General features: G+C 40.9%; 2 protein-coding genes across 2 annotated transcripts in view; both read left to right on the top strand.

Moving 5' to 3' along the window:
• The window catches only part of msh3 (mutS homolog 3 (E. coli)), a 43,062-nt gene extending 27,681 nt beyond the window's left edge, over positions 1–15,381 (top strand). Inside the window, exons 21-24 of the mRNA XM_030791789.1 lie at positions 7,396–7,582; positions 12,254–12,380; positions 13,779–13,947; positions 15,300–15,381. Coding sequence (XP_030647649.1) covers positions 7,396–7,582; positions 12,254–12,380; positions 13,779–13,947; positions 15,300–15,381 — 565 coding nt within the window. The remainder of the gene's footprint in view (positions 1–7,395; positions 7,583–12,253; positions 12,381–13,778; positions 13,948–15,299) is intronic.
• A 1,483-nt stretch (positions 15,382–16,864) lies between these two features.
• Positions 16,865–21,266, top strand: part of rasgrf2b (Ras protein-specific guanine nucleotide-releasing factor 2b) — a 49,013-nt gene continuing 44,611 nt past the window's right edge. Inside the window, exon 1 of the mRNA XM_030791549.1 lies at positions 16,865–17,140. Coding sequence (XP_030647409.1) covers positions 16,865–17,140 — 276 coding nt within the window. The remainder of the gene's footprint in view (positions 17,141–21,266) is intronic.

Raw genomic sequence — 21,266 nt, 5'->3', positions numbered from 1 at the left:
AGACAAATGGAGAGGTCAAGGAGCTTTAATCGCATATTATTAAGCTGTGTACTTGAGCTTATCTTTAGCACAGGATTAATTCTAGCCACTTTAATGAAGCTCATCTTTCCCTATTGCATTTGGTCTGGTCCTGAAGTGGCTTCTTTTTCATTTTCATTCCTTTTGTTCTTTTTCTTTGCATTTCTTGTATTAAATTGCGTTTGATGACTCCATAAGCACAGATGACAATACTTTAGGCAATGATTAATCAGAAGCCTTGGGCCTATGTTGAAATTAGCAACACGAATAAAAAGAATTTTTAAAAAAAAAAAAAAACAGTGACAGAACCTAGTGAGATAAACGTCGGGGATGCTTTGCCACAAGCAGAAGCTGCCAGAGCTACTTAGGATATGGCGCTGCAAGTTACTCCTCTTAATGGTATTCCTTGGTGGCAGGGTGGTCAGAGCATTCGCATTGCTTGGAACCCTTCTGTATCCTCAGAAGGTATCTCAGGGTCACAAGCGTTTCGCCCGTTAGCCTGTACGCCTCGCCTGAGTGGGGGCAGCGTAGACCAAATTAGCCTTCACCTGCAGACGGGTTCCAACTGCAGGCTCTCGTCAACCACAACCATCTTGAGCTGGTCTCAGCTTCTCAGCTGCCATGGCTGCCATCTCCCAAGTGGCTTTCTTCAGTTGTTTAGGTTCCAAACCCATCTTCTGTAAGAAACAGCACACTTTGATGGGAAATAAGGTTGCTTGCCAGCCTTTGACAACCTTTGTGTGACATCCTTTAATGATCCAGTCGAGGAACTATAAACATCTCAGCCAACTGTCCGTGAAGATTCTCAGTCATCCAGGTTATGGTTATCCAAGAAGGGTTGAATCAAGGGTGACTGGAATCGGTTGTAGATACTTGAGGACGTTTCACCCCTCATCCGAGAGGCTTCTTTAGTTCTGACTAACACCACTTGTCCCCTACCTAAAATGCTGTCCTTTAAACCCTTCCCATGAGATTTAACAACCATTCACACTTGGCCTCATGTGACTGTAACGACTGTCGTTACAACAGCCAGGAGCACTAACGAACCGAGTGACATCAATGGCTTTGATAACGACCCTACAGAGGTTAAATACCTGGGTTTCCCCACCAGTCAGTCAGACCTGAAGAAGCCCCTTGGATGAGAGGTCTTCAAGTATCTACAACCAAGTCCAGCTGCCCTCGATTCAGCCCCTCTTGGATCTCAGCCAATTGTTTGCGGTTTTACTCGTCGTAGTTTTATGAACAAAAAAAATCATTCTCTGTCCCCTAATTGGATTGTTTCTCTGTTTATAGATGTGGTACCCATGCATGTTAACGTGATTAATGTTGTAGTTTACAATTTCTGCTAACTAATGCTATATTTCTGCTGATGGTATGCCCCATACATTCAGTATATGAGGCTTCTGACTGACTGCTTGCGGTTTGCTAATTAGAATCAGGTGTGTCTGTGCTTTCTCGACATGATTCTAGAATGGTCAGAATGTAAATTTTTATGGTCTGCAATGTCGTTTTCAAGCCTCATTTTCACCGTGTTAATTGTTTTAGGCGTCCTTCCTAATTAATCTCTACCATATGTCATTTTCAGTGTTACCTGTATGTTGCATTGTTCTATTCGATGTGCTGCTGACTTTGCTCGGGGGGGGGGGTATTTTGCTGAAAGCTTACTTTTGGCCAGTGATCTTGGTTCAGGCTGAAAGTTCAGTAAGTAGAGTATCAAATACGGTCTCTTGGTTGAGACCCGTGATGCAGGAAATGCCGTTTTACTCTGGCTGTGTCGTGTCATTGAATAATCTGGTCTATAAATTTGACTGAATTTATTTGAAGAAATAATTTTACAACGTACCACATAGACACAGGATGAAGTCACTCGGCTTGTTCCCATCGCTGTCCTTAATCATTACATTTCCTGAGTTGGACTTGCTCGACAGTCGTTATTTATGGCATTGCCCTTTATTGGCAGGCGTTTTGGCATTTGCTCATCTGAACTCGTACACATTTCACAGATGAGAATACCCTGTTTCAGTCTGGGTGTTAGATTTGTGCTTAAGGAGCAGCCTTTCTTTCTGTTTTCTTTTTCTTTTTTTTTTAAGTTATCTGAAAATGTGACACTTCATCTGGAGGTACCTTCCTAGCTGAGGTACGCTTTTGGTTTGAGGTTTTGAGGTATTGAGGTATGCTACTCTGCTGTTGGTTGTTTATGTCTGTATGGTCTGAATGGAAGGGTGTGTGGAGTGGTTAATGGTCTGTCCATCCTTGTGCTTGTAGCATAATCAGTATTTTTTTTTTTTTTTTTTAACATGGATTGGCTATTGTGAAGTGCTTGTAAGAGGCTGTGTTTTGCTCTGAATTTTTGTGGTAGTGCAACTGGTTTTCTAATGCATAGGCCTTCCTCACAACATAAGTAAGGTAGATTTTTCAAATGTTGTTTTCAGTACCAAAATGAATTCCTTCCTGAAATCCTTCTGGTCAGGCTTCAGATTACGAATTGAGATTAGAAGAAGTATAGAGGAGGTTCTGGGCAATTTTCAATTTCTCTTTCCGTGCTTTTCTTTTTGTACGATCATAGGAAGAATGTTGCCAAATGATTTACAGAGGCTACTGACAGTCGCAGAGACTTAATTGCTCCCTCCCTCTCCTGAGCTCTGTTGGTTTGTTCTAATTAACAGGTGAAGATGAGGTTCAAACAGGGAGCAATTAAACCAGATGAGTGCGACGGCCCGTGTCGCGTTCCCAGGGCCAACCAAGGGAAGGGAGTAAATACCTCGTGTTAATTGCCTTTACGTTGAGAGGCCGTGTTCGAGATGGAATTTTTAATCGGCTTAAGGACAAATGAAGTACCCCAAAAGAACATCCCCAAAGTTATGGATTCGCCAAACTTTAAAAACAAGACCTGAAGTTTTACAGTCAAATGCGTGTCAGATGAATCGGAAACGTTGGAATCGGTTACCTGTAGTGATCGCCACACCTGGTGACAAATAGGCAAAATTAATTAAAATATCTCTTTAGAAATATGCAAAATGATAGCTGTTTTAAGACAGGATATCTTAGCATTGGCTCTCGTTTGTTTTTAGACAGCGAGAGAGAGAGAGAGAGAGAGAACAAACGAGTGAGTTGTTGTGTCATTCGTTGCTCTTTGTATTTTATCTCTGATGGACTTTTATTGAATTGTGAACAAGGTTACGGAGCACTTTTCCCTTCTTTTTTTCTGGTTGTTATGGAAACAGGAAATGAAGTGGAATGCTGAAGCTCAAAAGGCCTTTAAATGGTGAAACCATTCAAACCAATAATCTGTCTGTCGATCTCTTTCTCCTTTTTTTTTTTTCTGCCCTCTCCTTGTGTCTTTGATACAACGGCCCTTGTCCTCCCTCGTCTTTACCCATCACCGCCTCACTCCCTCCTTTTTCCGTCAAAGTTCTACTGTTACTATACAACCTGTGACCGGATGAGATTAGTAAGGTACTAGTATACGATTGTGGAGTCCCCCAAGTTGAACTGTCTCAAGATTTAGAAGTTATTGATCAAATAAACCACGCTGTCTTTACCATTCGAGATGTGAACGAAGATATGAAGTTTTATTCGAAGGAATGCGTCATAGTCAGCACTTCTCATGCTAAAGACAGGATGACGGGAAGAATCAAGTACATGAGCTTGATGGCTGTCAGCTGAAAATGTGACCACTCACTGTGAAGTGATTTTCTTTAATGTCCTTTTCCTAACTCACAAAAAAAAATGAAAGGTTGATGGTGTGAATAACAATCAAATTCTCCTGAACCTATTGGATTTTCTCTTTAACTCATGGGATAGTAGTCTTTAAATACAGAGTATATCTTTATTTTTTACACTTGATCTTAGCCAAAAGGCCAAGAAGTGATATATATTTATTTAATTTGAGACGTGAACACATGCTAAGCATTTTTTTGGTTTGTTTTAGAGTTACTTTAACATACTTAAAACTAAGAACCAGGAATGATTAAACGAAAATGAAATGTTTGTTGTTCAAGCCTTAACATATCTCAACACTAAAAACATGCATCTCACAGACTCATTAATCCAGAGGAGGCCAATATATGCAAGCATTTGGAAAAACAAAAAACATATACCCCATTGCATTTTCATGGGATTAATGAAAACCAGAACATTTTACTCTGGAAAATCTTGTAAGCCTATTCGAAAATTGAAGTTACGTAAATTCAGAAATGTTGTCAGAGATGCTATAAAACGCTGCTGGAGATGTTTCTCCCTGGTTGGACAGAAGTAGATAAAAGCACATGTCTGGAAAGTCAGTGCACTGACAAAAAAAAAATTAAGACTTGTTGATAATCAGGAAAGCACTCTCAACAAGAGACATGAAAATATGGACGTGCATGCCCTGTTCTTTAATAAAATAATTACAGATCAGAGATCAATGGGGGGGGGGGGGGGGTTGGGTTTCATGTTTTTCCATCCTGGGGCACAGGATGTGATTGTTACTGGTTTAAATGAGAGAGGCTCCATACTGGTTTGAACCCAGTACAAAAACATGTTTGCAGAAAAACACTGAAGGGCTCTTTTTTTTTTCAGGGCCACAGTGGAAAATTCCAGAGCCTCCACGCTTGGCAGCGCTGGCGTCTCTCTGCATAATTGACATTTCCATGTAAAATTAAAAAAAAAAAAAGAATACTCTTCTGAGCAAATTGAGCTGACTACGAAGTCCAATTATGGATCCTGTTTGAAGCTTTGAGTTGGGTTTTGGTTTCAGGTCTTTGGAAACTTTTCAGTTTCTGTTGTTGTTCCCATAGGCCTGGGATTACTGCAAAGACTCCAGACGAAACTGAAAAGTTCTACTGCCTGAAAGTCTACAATATGACTGAATTACAAGAGACATACAAGTTAGGTTAATTGAGAAGAGTAAAATTCTAGATAAGAAAAAGTTACAGTAGTTAGTAGTTAGTTTGGACTCATTATGTCTAATATGTATTTAGAAGTATAAGTTTTATGAATCTTTGGAAGGTGTGACACCGCATATCAACTCTACCTAACATTCTCCCGGGCAACGGATCTTCAGTTTCTTTGTTGTGCTCACCTTATATAGCATACACAGCATGTGTGAGCAACGTCCAGTTATGAGATGTTTGGCTGTTTTTCCCACCATCATTGTCTGCACTGGGCTCTGAGTCATGGTCAGGTCACAATTACCGTTAATGTCAGTTTTCACCACTGGTGTCGGTGGTGGGTCTCATTTTCTCCCTCATCAGCGTGCGAGGATCAGCCGTGGTGCTGGCTCCAAGCCGCAGCTCCAATCATAGTTTCAAAGTGGTCTAATTGGAGTCATTAAAAGCACCACTCTCCAAGCAACGCTCGGCTAGCTGCACTCTGCTACTGATGGCTCCTTATACGCACTCTTTTCAAAAGGAAACTAGGCGAGAGGGTACAGGTAACTGCCAAAATAAAGGAAACGCTGTCTTAAAGTGTATTAATTGGGTGTTAGGCCACCCTAAGCCACCAGAATGGCTTCAGTGCCCCTTGGCATACATTAGCACAGGCTCCTCGAGCGTCTGAAGGGGCTTTGGGGGGGTTACAGCGCTTTTCTTCCATGAGAAATGATTGCGTGTGCTGTTTTGTGGGTGGAAGTATAAAACTCTGTTTCAGGTGATCCCTTGTAATTTCCCTACTTATTCATCTGGATTGAAGTCCTGTGACCAATTTAGCCATAGCACATGGTTCACATCATTTTCATACTCATCAGACCAGTCAGTGACCACTCGTGTCCGTATGGATTAGGTTTTTGCCGTTCTGGGAGAGACCGCTGACATTAGGATGAAAACGCTTTACAGGAAGATGAAAATCATCCATCAGAATGGGTTCCACAATTATTTGTATCAACCTCACCTTCTAAGGGGCCAAGACGATCCATACTGTGCCAGGAAAATGTGGCCAACACCTTAACAGAGCCACCGCAATCCCTCGCCACGGGAAGCGAGCACATGGGTTTCTTCTGGAATATGCCGCAGATGAACTTGTGTGTTTGTTCAGAACGGGAGGCCTCATCTGAACTCCAGACTCCCCGGCGGACCACTGGCCGTGTAATTTATACAGCTTCACTGGCAAACATCACAGGTTCAATACGGGACTTATCCGGTGCTGTATGAACGTAAAATCTCTCCTTGTGAAGTCCTCGATGGACCGTTCTTGATGACACTGCTTGATCGCGTCCTAGATTGATATTTGTGTTAGATGATCCTCTCCGCGTCTCATGCCTCACCACGCATCTCAAACCAAAGCACAAACACAGGTTAACCTTTCAGATCTAGCCGATGATGTCTTTTCTTTAGACGTCCTGGCAAACATCAGCCTAGCCATTATTACTCATGAAACAAATCAATGAGTCTTGGTCACTGGATCGTTTGCCAAAAGCGCTCCAAAAATCAACCGTCTTTTCAAATTATTGAGATGTGGTATCCAAAGTAACAGGCCACTGGGCCTATTCAGTATTTTTGTATGTGACTCTAAGCATGATGGTATGCTAAGTACAGGAGGAACTACACAAGTGAAGAAAGACCTGGGCTAATAGATGTTTGCCTGCTTCCATCTCTTTGTTATAGAGTGCCTTTGATATTGAAATATGTTTGCTCGATGCTTGTGTTGGCAAGCCTATAGTAAGCCTAATTTGCATGCAACAAACAGGAGACTGAGACTTGAACCATATTGCAGGTGAAATTCTTATGATTTATTTACCGCACAAATGACTGGGTTATTTACTGGCTCTGTGTCACGGAAACAACAAACAGGTCAATTATTTAGTTTCCTCTCAACAGGGCAGGCTGTGACAAACACAAACAGGAGCTGGTGTTGTGGTTGTCCACTGGTTATCACCACTGCATGTTTTTTGTCATGTTAATTAATAATAATAATAGTAATAATAATAATAGAAACTTTATTTATACAGCACTTTTCAAAACAAAGTGACAAAGTCCTTTACAAGGATTAAAACAATTCAAGACTTGAGGCGAATAAAATCAGGCAATCACAATAATAAAAATAAAATGGAAATAAAGAATAAAATGAAATAGAAAAAAAATGCCAACAACAATAATAATAAAACAGGTAGGACATGTTGGAAATAAAAACGGTGTGCCAGAATTAATGAAAAGCTAATTACAATACTTCAGAGAGCTGAAATACCAGGGCAAAGGACAGACCAAAGCATGTTTCTGTAATCGTTGAAATGCTTTGAAGCGATTTTGTCGCAGCTCCACTTAAAACCTTATTCTGTCAGTTGAAAAGAGTTGTTGAAACTTCTATTATCGCCTCAGATCAGGCTTAGCATCCTTCTCTTGGTCTCATCCTCTCTCCTTCTTGTGGGCCATTAATCTTGGCTTTTTTTTTTTTTTTTATCAGGATGGGAGCATCTGACAACATATCAAGAGGCAGGAGCACCTTTATGGAGGAGTTGGTGGAGGCCTCGGAGATTCTGTCCCGTGCCACCTCCCACTCTCTGGTCATTCTGGACGAGTTAGGCCGTGGCACGAGCACCCACGACGGCATAGCCATCGCGTATGCCACCCTGGAGTATTTCATCAGAGAGGTAAGTCAGTCATGCCTAAAACTCAGGGGCAAATGACCAAGAACTTCATTCTCGCTAGGCGAGAAACCGCGTAAGGTTGTTACGTTGTTGGAGTGTAATTACTGTATGTTTTACTCATTACCATAGTGGTTCATTGATTATTAATATTGTGGCCAATTTTAATGTAAACAAAGCACATTATCTCAGTTGAAAATGTAAGCATGAAATAAAATATTTATTCACTGAAATGTAAACTGAAAAAATGTAGAATGTAATGATGACGATTATGCTAGTATTCAGATCATTTAACATGTGATCTTTCTTTGCCTTATTTGCATCTTATCGCGTTTACTCTAAGTGCCTTTCTCACAAAAGCTGATCAACACTATCTGTAGAAGTCTCACAACAACGTCTTTTCCATTTTACTGTCATAGTCTCTTATAACTGCTCATTTGTTTAAACCCGGGACACCCCAGGGACAGGGGTGACGTGGAGGTTCGGCCTTTAAAAAAATATAATTGGAAGAGCCGTTGTTTCTAACCACAAATAGGTTGGACTGGAGGAATATTAAATGCTTGTATTTATATTAAATAAATGATAAAAACTGACTTTTCTTTGAGGATAAGCATGTAGCAAAGCACACATAACGCAGCGCATTTTGTGATCAAGGACTCCATTTTGAGGCAATCTGCAAAGCATCTGCAGCCATTTCAAAGTCCCTGAGCATGGACTGCTGTCCACAGCTGGCTTCATTTGGGATTCTTTACAGTAAAATGAAATGGATTCATCTTGACGCATCAGTTGAATGGAGAAAAGGTTCAATCGGTGTTTTCATCCAAACAAAGTGTCTCCCAGCAAAATATTCTGCGATGTATGTTTACAGCTTAGCGTTTGAACATTGCTACACATTGTTCATTTACCTTTAATGGGAAAATGTTTTGAATGTAACTGGCAAGTATGGAAAGTCACTTTCTTTCCAGTGTCCATTTATGTCTTGTGGTGATACATGACTATGATGGCTGTGTAACTTTAGTGTATGAACTTGCTTTGTTACGTAATATCAAGGCCACTTAGAAAATAAACAGATAATCTCTCATAACAACCACATTCAGTCACAAAGCTTTGTGAAATTAGTTTAAAGTAACACACCAAAGGTTTCATATACGCTTCATGCAAATGATATATACTGTATATATATACATATGTGTATGTGTGTGTGTGTGTCTTTGTCTGTGTATGTATATGTGTGTGTGCAAAGTATTTATATATTTTTATACAAACTATATGATTTCAGTGGTTTAGACCTTGGGAAACTGGAACTCACAGCAACTTGTGCAGTATCTGATTGCAGGCTATCCACAGAGACTGTGGGAGACCTAGATACAATCTCATTTCTCCTTCCCATCACACTCGGATCGAGGCAGAAGTGTGTGGCTCCACTGTGTTTCAATAAAGCCACATTTCTGAGTTCTTCTAAACTCTTAGGTTGACAATAAATTTATTTAAATGCTACTTTTGCTGTTTTGAAGCTGTTTTGTGTACCTAGAGATGACTCTAAATTGTTATTATTTCTGCCAACGAAAATTTGACACAGCTGTCGTCGTCATTGCTTTTTGGATTGTATTTGTATTGGATTAATTTGCTGTACAAAGCAATCTGTAATCATTTGGGAATTAATGTTTCGTGTACAGATTCGCCAGGGCTGATTTAACAGATTATTATTGTTTAGTAAGATCACGAGTTGGAGAAACGAGCCACTCGGGAATGTTTGGCGATGTTTTGGCGGGTACGAGGAAGAGCACCGCTGGGTATTATGCCGTATTGCATGTCTCCGTGGTGACGGCACAGCTGCCCCGGTCTTGTCATCTCGCTGTAGGTCTGATCTGATCCGTCTGCGCTGTCCCCGCAGGGCAGCAGAGAATTTATTTAGCTGCACACGCGGGGGGACCTTGTTTGCCACCGCGCCGCTGTGATAAAATATAACTGTGGGGTCGTATTTATTTATTTATTTATTTTTCTCTGAAACAGTCACTGAGTGTCGTGTGTTGTTTATTGCCGCGGATATGAGAGGAGAGGTCGTTTGTAACGCGGCGTCTGTGTAGGCCCATAGCTGTCAAGTTGGAAGAGCTTAGTTCATGGCTTTTGTCAGCCACCTCCCGCTTGTGAGATGGCGGCTGCTTGGCTCTGTGCATCGTAAATTATCAGTGTGATCCTCTTTCATTTATCCTCCCCTCTGGATGACAATGTTAAATTTTATTGCAAATATTAAACCATATTTCTGTATGCTTGTTTCTCTGGATAGAAGAGCAAAATCGTTGTCGGTTTTGAAGCTGAGCTGTTGAAGACTCGGCTCGCTTTAGTTTGGCTAAATTAGTTTGCTTGTATGGAAGGTGATAATTATGTCATTTGAAAAATCATCTAGAAAAATGCGCGCGTTCTGTTCGTCAGGAGAGCACCAGCCTGGACGTCACTCGAAAAGCGATCCTTAAACGATGGTTCTAAAAGGAACGCTGATACCCTGAACGTGTGCCAAGATCAGCGCTGTCGTTTCCTGTTCATGGGCACTTCGCCCGTACATCTCCATGTGTCTTTCTGAAAATAGTTGCTCTGCTTGTGCCCCTCGTTGGCATGGCAACAAAGCTGTCCTGCTCGTCTGCTCACCTGTGTTGTATTTAAGAATGTAAATACATTTGTTGTGTAACACTCTTGAGCGCTGCATTGTGGACAGCCTTGACGAGAAGCCTTCTAGTTCCGTCGGTTCAGGGAGAAGCGCTGGTTGCCATAGCAAAGAGCTCCGACTGCGCACAAGCCAGTCGAGCTGAATGGCATTCTGCTGGCAAGTCGACCTTCAATATTTGGAGAAGTCCAAGTTTGGAAAAAAAAAAAATTGGAAGTAGGAACGTTTGAGTGTGTGATTAGTTGGTGTTTCGGCTATGGAGAAGTAACTAACCTATTGTCTAATGAATTCAGTTGAAACGTGTGTTCCAAACACATTTTCTTTTCTTCAGTCCCTCAGATTTCAGAGCGGAAAGCAGTAGATTTCTTATTTTTTGCTGTGATGCTTACAAAACGCACGAATCGCCTGTTCTCTGGCACCAACCAGTCATCCACCAGTAAGGAGAAGAGGGGTCAATTAAGATTAGTCAGAACAGATATAATAACCTCCCGCCCCCATCTGTTCCCTCTGTTTTTCCTGCATCCTGCCTCCAGGCCCATTGTCTCCAATCCTTTAAAGATTGTCACATTGCCTGTGCTGTGCTCCATAAAGTTTACAGTAGAGTTGCAGCTCTATTCACCTACCTTATGCCCCAAAGTTGTTTCTAAGCAGACCTACAACCTATTTCTCGTTTCCGTCTCAGAAGATTAAAGCCGTCGGTGATCTCTCAGCCTTAGATGTACAGGAAAATCTGTTTTGCTGTACCACTGGTGTTGATCAGTATATTCTTTAAAATATACTGATATACTGAGCACAATCATAAGTATATTCTTTACAGTGGAATGTTGCTGATATTTCCACTGGCTTAAGTAAAAAAACCCGCCAGGCCGGCACCGGCGATGTTTTAATGCTTTTTCTGTCGTCTTCTGAGTGAAAGGTGACTGTACATCTGAACTGGCATTTCGATGGCATTTCTCTATCTTCCATTTATAACGCACGTCACCGGCTCTGACTTCAGCACGGTTCAGTACGCTGCTGTAACAAAGGACTCTGTTCATGAACTTCTGACACTTAGAAGAAACTCATTCAGACACATAACATTTTCTCAGTTTTCTTTTTTTCTTTTTTCTTTCTTAAGATTTTTGGTGACACAGTTGAGTCTATGAGCTTGCGTTTTTAGGGTTGACGACGTATTCTGTTTGAACGTATGGAGACTTTGCCCCCGTAGCTTTGAATGTCACGTTACAAGCTGCTCCGAGCCATTCGATGCTGCATCATCATTCATTGCGTGTAACTGGGGTCTCACATTCATAACCTCCTGCTGAGCAGTCCCCTCGAGCCTGTACCCGAAGAAAAGGAAAACACATCAATAAAAAAGAAAATGAACAAACTTCTCTCTGGAGAAGTGCAGTGTGCTCATCACAACAAGATAAAAACACGCACACACACACACACACACACACACTAAATGGCTTGTGATGGCCCTGATTGTTTTGGAGATGCATGCAGTCTTTCCGGAGAAGTAAGAGTGAATTTGCAGAGATATTATACCTGATGCAGGGCCACACTCATCAGTAGTGAGAGTCATATGGAGCTGGGGGAAGATGAAATGACCGGTAGTTTTCAACTCATGTTTAAAGTGTTCTATTCAGCTTCACACCTCATCTGTTTATATGTCTTTTTTTAAGATAGAGTGTAAACATATGATTTCTGAGCTGGCTTTAGAATGTCCAGTGTTCCAGAATTCAAATTAGAACATTGTGTTGTTTGTGCATTTGCAGAATGAACTGCATGTAAACTTGGAATGGGATAAAATTCTCTGGGTGATAATGTTTTCATTTATTCATTGACCATTCCTGTCCAGTTTTGCTCATTAAAGGAAGACGAGGGCGGTTGGTGATTTATATTTTTAAGGTTTGCCTCTTGGTCCTTTTTCTTGCTCTCTGGGCTAAATTCTGATTAATTTTTCGAAGCCTTTGAAACCTACACGGTTAAAATCTCTGACCTGCTGAGCGTGTCTGTCTGTGTGTGTCCAGGTGAAGTCACTAACACTGTTCGTGACCCACTACCCCCCGCTGTGTGAACTGGAAAGGGTTTACCCTGAACATGTTGGCAACTACCACATGGCGTTTCTACTGAACGAGCCTGAAACCCCTGAAGAGGGTAAGTCTGCTAACACAATATATTTGAATGTAAGCATACATCCGAACGAGCTGCCTGAATATTGAATTCTTCTTATTGATTTTTTTCTTTCTTTTTATCTCTTTTTTTCATATATAATTTTATCATAACAGGGTTCAATAAATTATGTGTTTTCTGTCTGGGCCACATTCTGTTTTTAATACAAGAGTCGTGCTAACTCATCTCTTGAATCAATAGTCACAGAGTCCATGAACAAACCCGTCTCATGCTGGTTGAAATCAGATTACAGCTCTGCTTGTGTAGTATGTAATGTAGTGAAGAGACTTGCTCACTACACATTTCTTGTTAGTATGACGCTTATGAAGGCAGGCCTGTTTAGTGGACATTTCTTGAGGGTGTAGTCTGCTAATTAGATTGTGTTACTCAATTGTTGGCTTGTTTTGTAGGACTGTAAGCCTGTTGCATAAGGAGAATACCTTCTATCCCTGATTTAACGCATCTTTGACAGCCTGTGTTCTCAAAATAGCTTTACAAACCATAATTACACATTAACATTCACAGATACCCTGGACTTCACATCCAATCGTAGAACATCCTCAGCGATTAATGAATAGAAAACAGCCATGGTTTGGTGGCTGCCCTTAACAGGTTTTTTTTTTTTTTTTGCGTTCAGATTTAGCCTCATTGAGATAAGTGCCAGTAAGCACAGTCTGACAGGTGGTAGTGCAGTTTGGAGAACGAGAGGCCAGGAGGAGCCTGTACGCCTGTACCACTAGCATTCTGCTCCGTCGCCCACCTGTCTCTGACTAACCAGAAGACCTGATACATATCCTATCCTTCTGGATATCCTCACTTGATCTCAGTATTCCTCCAGAAGGTTCCTGTTCCGTAACAGTCCAGACTAGAAATGTCTCTCCGATTATGTACCAGGGCGTTTGCCCACCGACTGGACAGCAGAGAGGGTTCGTTTTTTTGGGTTCGCCCATTAGCATATTATTCAAACATGACTCACGTTTCTGCGCTGGCCAAGGAAAGGTTTTCTGTCTGTACATTTTGGGAAATGAATCTCGCGTCCAATATAGGATTCTGTTCCAAATTCCAAGAACATGGAACTGCAAAAACAGCAGTATTGTACATAGCAGTAACAGTTTATTAGTAAATATAACACTATTAGGGACACAATAAAAAACAATTGGACAGCAAAACCAGTAACACAACCAGTAATTGCTTGCTGCATAATCACAATTACAGCCAAGACCTGATCACAGCGTTATTTTCACACCGTTTGGAAATGTTAGCATACCCTAAGCATAAATCCTGTGTTATAAATCAGAGAATGGGTTGGTGTCTTGGGAGGAGGGTTTTTTTTTTTTTGCGTCCATGAGGTGTAACTTTGTGCGATTCCTCCTTTCCCGTCAGAGGAGGAGCTGAAGCCGGAGTTCATCACGTTCCTGTATGAGCTGACGAAGGGGGCGGCAGCCAGGAGCTACGGGCTAAACGTGGCCCGTCTGGCTGACGTTCCCGACCCTGTCCTCAGGACCGCAGCTCTCAAATCCAAAGAGCTCGAGGCCGTAGTCAACCACAGGAGGTAATGTGAACTCCCTGGATTATGTAATCTGGACTATAATCAGATGGACATGGTGTCAATGTCAGAAATCTGTCATTCGTGATACAAGATTTGCGCTTGATATGGGAGGTGTGAAAGTGTTGGACAGAATAGATTTTACAGCATAAAACAGTGCTTCCTTATTTGAGGTATTACACCAAAACAGAACAATTTTTTCACCATTCAGAAGGTACTCTGAAACAAACCCCCAACTTTGAAGCTGTACTGAAGCATTTTTAGTCGCAGAGTTAGAAGCCTGCTGTGAAGACGGTGTTATAAAATATATATTGACAGTTTTAGCAGGCGTGCTAACACGAGTATGACAGTGGAATGTGATTTCCATAGATCCTTATCACTGACAGTAAAGACTGACCTTCTCTCCTGACCTGATTTATCTGCTTAACACGATAACCTGCTCTGTTCAACATCCACACACATCCAACTTTAATGTCAGCCTAATAATGTGACCTGCGCCATACTAACTGTTGTTAATGGGACAAGTTATATAAGAATATGTCTAAAAATAATGAAGTCATAATGTCAAAATTAACATTACGTTGCTTGCAGACATTTTTGTACCTTCAGTGTGGTGCTTTTTATTTTTTTTTTTGGTACAGGCAAAATTGTGAAGCGGTTGTTTTTTTGTATCAAGACAAGAGCAGGATTGGTAGAAATCAGGTTACTTAAAATGCATGTGTTATGATTTTGTGTACAAGTGATAAATGAGACCATATGTGCTATTGCTGAAAAAGCACCGTTTTTTTTTTTTTTTTTTTTTTTAATAAACATTTTAGCCTTACTCTGTCTTACCATACACGTGAGAAGCACTGTGAAATGCCATACCAAGGCGGGCGGTGGATTGAGGAGCTTGTTTGTAACCTGGTTTTGGTAGGAAATTTCCCTCAAGGAAATCAGAAAAAAAAAAAACAACAACAACAAAAAAAAAAAACCATTCCAAAACACCCAAAACACCAAAGAATTGGAAGGAGTTGGTATTGTGTTCCACATGTAACAGATATGTCGGAGTGGTTCAGGATAGTGGACGACATGTGAATAAATAGCTGTCAGCAGCAGGAAAGTCACACATTCCTGATCACATTGTGCCTTGGACCGTCTCCTAGACTCTTGGCCGCTTCCTCAGACTGCTCCTCTTAAACTGCTCTGAATGGATTCCAGTTAATGAGTAGGTTAGGATGCGGTCAGATTAGATGTCCTCTTTCGCAACAAGCCGATCCAGATTTTTACAGATCGGCGTTGATCGTGGAATGAGCTCCAGAACAGATAAATGTCTTAATATTTTAAATGCGATAATTCTGTTTGTTTTTCCTCTTTAGGAAAACTGTCAAGCTGCTGTCCGAAGTCTGGAATATATCCGATAAGACGTCGCTAGTCAAATGGATTGGGTCGAACCTCTGAAAAAGCTGCTGAGAGTGAAAAGTTTTTAAAGGAGACAACTGTCTTCCACTGTCGGTAACAAATTCTGGGACAGAAATTATTAACTGATTCTGGATAATTCTTCCACAATTCCATTACACCAAACTCCGTCACTCTTGATTAAGAGCTCGAGTCTGGACTGCACCCCCTCCAGTAACAGAGACAGTACTCATAGACTTTAAAGCCGCTTCAAGTGTTCAAGAGGTCAACAAACATCAGTCATATAGCAAGCAGTTCTGACATGTGCCCCTGCATCTTGTGTCATGATACAGTTGTGACAGACATGCTATGGAGTGTTATGTTGCAGTGTGTAATGATTAAATGAGACATAATGTATTCTTAAACCTCTGGGCTCATTTTTAGTCTCAGTCTGTGTGTGTGTGTGTGTGTGTGTGTGTGCGTGTGTGTGTGTGTGTGTGTTTTAATTATTCTAAGATGACAAGTGTCCTACAGTGTTAGGCCTGAGGTGAATTATAATTGCTGTTTTGTAGAAGTCTACCCAGTCAGGGATTGTGAAGAAAATGCTCTGATTCACTTTGCCCAAAGCAAAACTGATCACAAAGCCCTCTGCCACCTGTTAACCTTTACACTGACACATGGTTCTCTGTCAATGAATTAGTAAATTACTTCTTTGGTGCTGCATAATTGCTACATTTAATTGCAATTAACCCCTTAATTAGTTCCTTTTTAAGAGAAATGTCCAAAAAAAAAAAACGCTCTCTATAACATCACTTTCATTTTCTTGTATGAGTACATGAAGACTATTTCATACATTTCATAGCCACATTTACGGTTTGTGACCAGCTCCTGAAGGCTGGTGCTCGGCTAACTTTAGGTCTTTCAGTGATAGTTGTCAGTAAAGTGTCAGATTCATCTCGTATTATGTTGAATGTATGGCCTTGAGTGACAGGTCCTGCGGGTTATTCGTGAGAACACGCGCGTCGCTCCGCCTACACAGCTTACAATTCAAATACTCTTATTTAGGGCCAGCCTATTCTGAAAATCCGACGCCACGCAAGGGAAATCGGTCTGCGTCGTGCGGGGAGGGGGGGGGACCTGTCTCTTTAAGTTGGTGTCAAAACCGATTACAGCTGATCTCAACCGTGATTCTCTTTCGCCGTCTGTCTACCAGAAACGTTTACATTGCTCTGCTGCATGAGCGACGCGTATTCTTCTCCGTGTGCGAATCTTGTTTTTCATCTCGACTTGTTTTATTATCTTTGTTGAAAAGTTTCGTCCACACCAAAATGGATTGGGTTCCGAACTCGTTTGGATAAGTTGCCTTCGGGCTTCGCTTGGATATGAGTTTCACCGAACATTACACTTGAGCCAGGCAACTTTTCCGTGCGCGTCCGTCGTGTCAGTGCGTGTTTGTTTCTCATTGGAAAATCGGGACGGGGAAAATTCAAAGCATCTCTTGGGTATGGTGCCAAGCAAGTAAATACAAGTTAAATCGAGACGGAAAATGCAGAAGAGTGTTCGGTACAATGAGGGACACGCTCTGTATCTCGCCGTGGTTGCGCGCAAAGAGGGTACGAAGCGAGGCTACCTCAGCAAAAAGACAACAGAGAACAGCCGATGGCACGAAAAATATTTCGCTCTTTATCAAAACGTCTTATTCTATTTTGACTCCGATCAGAGCACTCGACCGTCTGGGATTTACCTTCTTGAAGGATGCACATGCGAAAGGGTGCCAGCGCCAAAAGTGTCAACAGTGGGCAAAGAGACGCTCGATAAGCAGGTGGGTAAAACGCAAACTGGCACTTCAGAAAGCTGGCAAACTTTCTTGTCCTTATCATAAACAAGTGCGATATTTTGACGGTAGTCATTCCCTCTGCTTTATCCGAATGAGTATTGAATAGGAGACGCACAAAGGAGGTCTAACTGATGGAGATGCGCCCACATCTGGACTCGACTGTTATATCACTTGGAGTGTAAATCTGGAGAATAATTAGACTGTATAAAATAACTTAATAATGACTTGTATTTTGATGTTTTATGTGTGACAAAAAATAGCGCTTGAGTAATTTTCAATTTCACAAGTCCAGTAATCGCACATTAACGAGCTCGTTATGTGTTGACAGGCAAGTTCAGCATTTTCTGATGATCTTACTGCATGTTTGGTCCCTCAGGTTGGGCTGTCTGACTTACAATAGAAGCTGCAATTAGAACGCCTGCTTACGTCATTGGTATGCAACACACAAGCTATGGATTCGTTTCGAAACCCAAGAGTTCTGTCATAGCCCACGCTTTGTTGAAACAGTCAATCAATTATAGAACACTAAACTTTAGTGAAACCAAGACGAGAGGCACAGTTCGCATTCGCACGTATTTTTCGCATTTGTTACAGACACGCACCCCAAGTGATGCGCTTAGAGCGATTTCCGTAGATTCAACGCTGCCATAAATAAAAGAATGACGCCTGTTGAATGCACAGCGCACGAGTGAAGAGATGGGTCTCTCACTTCTGCGGCAACAGACGCACCACGAGTGGTGCACTTCCCCAAGACAAACCTCACTTTCAACATATATATTTGACTTTTTATTCAATTGCTAGTTACTTTTCCAAATTGTAGAAAAAAGTTCCTCCTCGTCACTAATGTCCTTACTGGATGACCACAAACTGTTTTTAAGTGATCTACGCACCATTTCGTCATTTTCGTTTTCTCTTGGTGAACAGCCAAGTACAAATCAGCATTTTGTTTTAGATGGTTGTGATTTTCTTTCAAATTCAAATAGGCTTTGACAAAAAAAAATGTCATGAGTTCAGTCTGATTTGATCATCATCTTATTGGAGTCTACAGAATTTCCTCCTCTGCCTATTTCTCTCCCTGATTCTTGTGATAACTGATCCTTCTGTCTAACTCGTAGATGATGTGATCCCAAGTGCACAGCCTGATCCTGTAGTCCGAGTCCTATTCTAACCGTTGGTGCCCAGGCATAACACGAATGTCACCATTTAAATTTCATCATATGATGCAAATAGACTGGGAAGATCAAATCTGAGATACTTATGAAGGAATGACCCATCTTCTCATCTATGGTAATAACGTGAGAGAATATGTATGTCCGCTATTCAATCCGATACAAAGGGGCTTTTTCATACAGATTACGCTGTCTTTTATGGAATGGTTTAAAAGTTTTACCAGAAATGCAAAGTGCAGCAGGGTTAATGCTAAACCATTTCATTGCATCCATTTACTGGATCAAAGTATTCAAGTATTTTTTGTATGTTCCTGAACATTTCAAACAACTGTGACCATACCAGCAGAAGATCACTCAGATAATACCTTCACATTATAAACTGCACTCATATAAGCCAAGAATCTGTTGATGGTACAACATCTACAATGCATTTCATTTCGTACAATGCATGTGGTAAAGTGCACATGCAAGTCTTATGTCCTGTTTTTTTTTTAAGAATCTCTACGTTGTTGTTTCAATATTGATTTTATAATCAATTAAAGGTCTCACAGCCAGGTGTAACTCACTGACCCCTAGTGTGGAAATGAAAGCCGTTTATCACTTTGTTGGCTTGGGGAGAAGCATTTTATTACATTCTACATCTCTGCTGCTCTCCTAATGGAGTTATTTCTTCACATAAACTTGTTTATTTAATTAGCTTCATGCTTAAGAGCTTGCAACTGCACGACTTGAGAAATGGTTTGCGAGTTTTTGAAACAGCCAGAACGCTGTTTGTTTAGATTTGACATGCGCATAAAGGCCCGTGGGAGGATAAATAAATCTGCAAATGTGTTTTTTAAAGCATGGAGCCTCTTCTTTGCGAATGATTCCAGTAAACACGGTTAAGATACGGTACACGTTAGACTGTATCCTGACGCAATATCCCTCTTAGATAAGATTTGCAGTTGTTGCGATATGCAGCGCCAAGCTTCCTCACGATAATACACCCACAGACTCCCACACAGCTGCGTGTGTGTATGGCCACACACACACACACGGAGACACACAGTTCTATCTGCAGACTCTGCTCTGAATGGTCTCCACAGAGACTGAGAAACTAGAGAAAGAAAGAGAAGGGAAAATGACAAAGTAGGAAAGGCTTTGGCTTTATAGTTAAAGAGTTCGCTTCACAATTACAATTTGCAGCAGCGAAAGCGCAAGACAGTGTAGTTTTCCGAACAGTTTTTTTCTCAGTCAATTTTAATATTAAAGTGCTAGACAAAACACGATGGTAATAATGACAGCCACGAACAGTAGCTGAACTCGGATACGATTGTTCTGTTAGATGCTGAGAGTCAAACGTACAACATAATTTTAGTGAGAACCAAGCCATTAAAGATCAAATGTTAATCACATTAAAACTCCAACGCCGTGTCTAATCATATTGAAATCATATTAAGTATCGTGTTAATTATAACAGAGTCTCTGGAGCAAATGAAAACAGTAGCAGATCACGCGCCTTCCACTCAGTGCAGGTGATCAAAATATATCCCATTAGCTCTCTCCAGTCATGGCTATAATAGGATCACGTGAGGAGAATTCAGCGTCCTCATCTTTTCTTTCCCAGTGTGAATCTATCAACATGGAGCGGTTGTCTTCCGTCTTTTTAAAAAAGCCGTATACTTAAATTACGTACAATACTCGTACAACAGTATAGTAAGTCCACAAATCCGTTAAGGCTGGAAGTCTTTATTCGTTCCATAAAAGTAGCCGAAAATTACTTTGCAGAGTGTAAAAGCAAGTGTGATGAAGTGTGAAACTCCCCCAAATCAGAAGCCTTTTAATATGAAATGAGAACAATGTTCCAGTGTTGTACCTGATTTCACAACTTTACCGTGGTTTGCTGAATCGTTTGTCGCTTTTTGATTGTTTGTTTTAATCTACATCTAATGTAGATACATTCATTTCCAGTCTTTAATTTCAAATGAATTGTTTTTAAATGGTAATTAGAGCTACAGCAGTGTTGCTGTAATGCGGGTGAATATATGCAAGTATACTTTATTTTTGCAGGAAATGGTTTCTCTTGTGCAACCACAAGCATAGTCAGTACTAGGGAATGTGGCCCTGTGCTTTAATTTTTACACTTTGGCCCCTGACGGGGCTTTAATTAACTATTAATGATCTCCAGATAGCACATATTTGAAAGAGAGGAAGAAAAAAAAACCCCTCATGAACCTTTGCATACCTCATGAAATGTTTAAACCGTTAAAAGAAGCTGGCAAATGTTGTGACTGGATCACGCAACTGCTTTATGAAGCAAATGGTTGAGTGGTCACACAAAAAAAAAACAGCAGGCCTACATGATATTATATAATCAAGTAAATGTTTTATGGAAGCAAAGGTTAAATAGTTCAGTTAAAACTCACTTCACTTCCCAAATATGTCATCGGTTTAACACCTCTGTGTTGGAGGAACAACAATATCACCCTAACACCCACAGGAGGAATCTAAAGCCCTCCTGTTACCATTTAGTCTAGTTCCACTAGTTCCACTGCAAGCTACTTAAGATTCAGTCCAGTTCAACCATCATGTTTTTTTATTTCTTCCTCTCTCTCTCTGAACCTCTCTAAATTCATCTAAGGAGGTTATTTTAGGATAGATTTCAAAAAGCATATATTGGTATAAATGTGTGTTCAGTATAACAATAGTCATACTCATTAAGGCTCCTTGGGCTTCAAAAGTTGTCAGTTTAGCCTAATGGCTTCCCCTGGGTTTCCTGACTAGCTGTCAGTTTGATAAATGAGGTAGAAATGGGGCTACGTATTAGAGTGGGCTGTCTGTACAATCGCTGTGATAGGCTTGGATGATGATGATGATGATGATGACTCAAATGAAGCAGAGAAAGATATAAGCTAATGATAGTTGTCTTATTTCAGCACAGAGTTGATTACCCCTGTGATAAA

This window comes from Chanos chanos, chromosome 14, assembly GCF_902362185.1.
Source record: "Chanos chanos chromosome 14, fChaCha1.1, whole genome shotgun sequence".
NCBI classification, from domain to species: Eukaryota; Metazoa; Chordata; class Actinopteri; order Gonorynchiformes; family Chanidae; genus Chanos; species Chanos chanos.
Note: the sequence above shows the minus strand (reverse complement) of the source record. Positions and strands in the feature narration are given on the sequence as shown.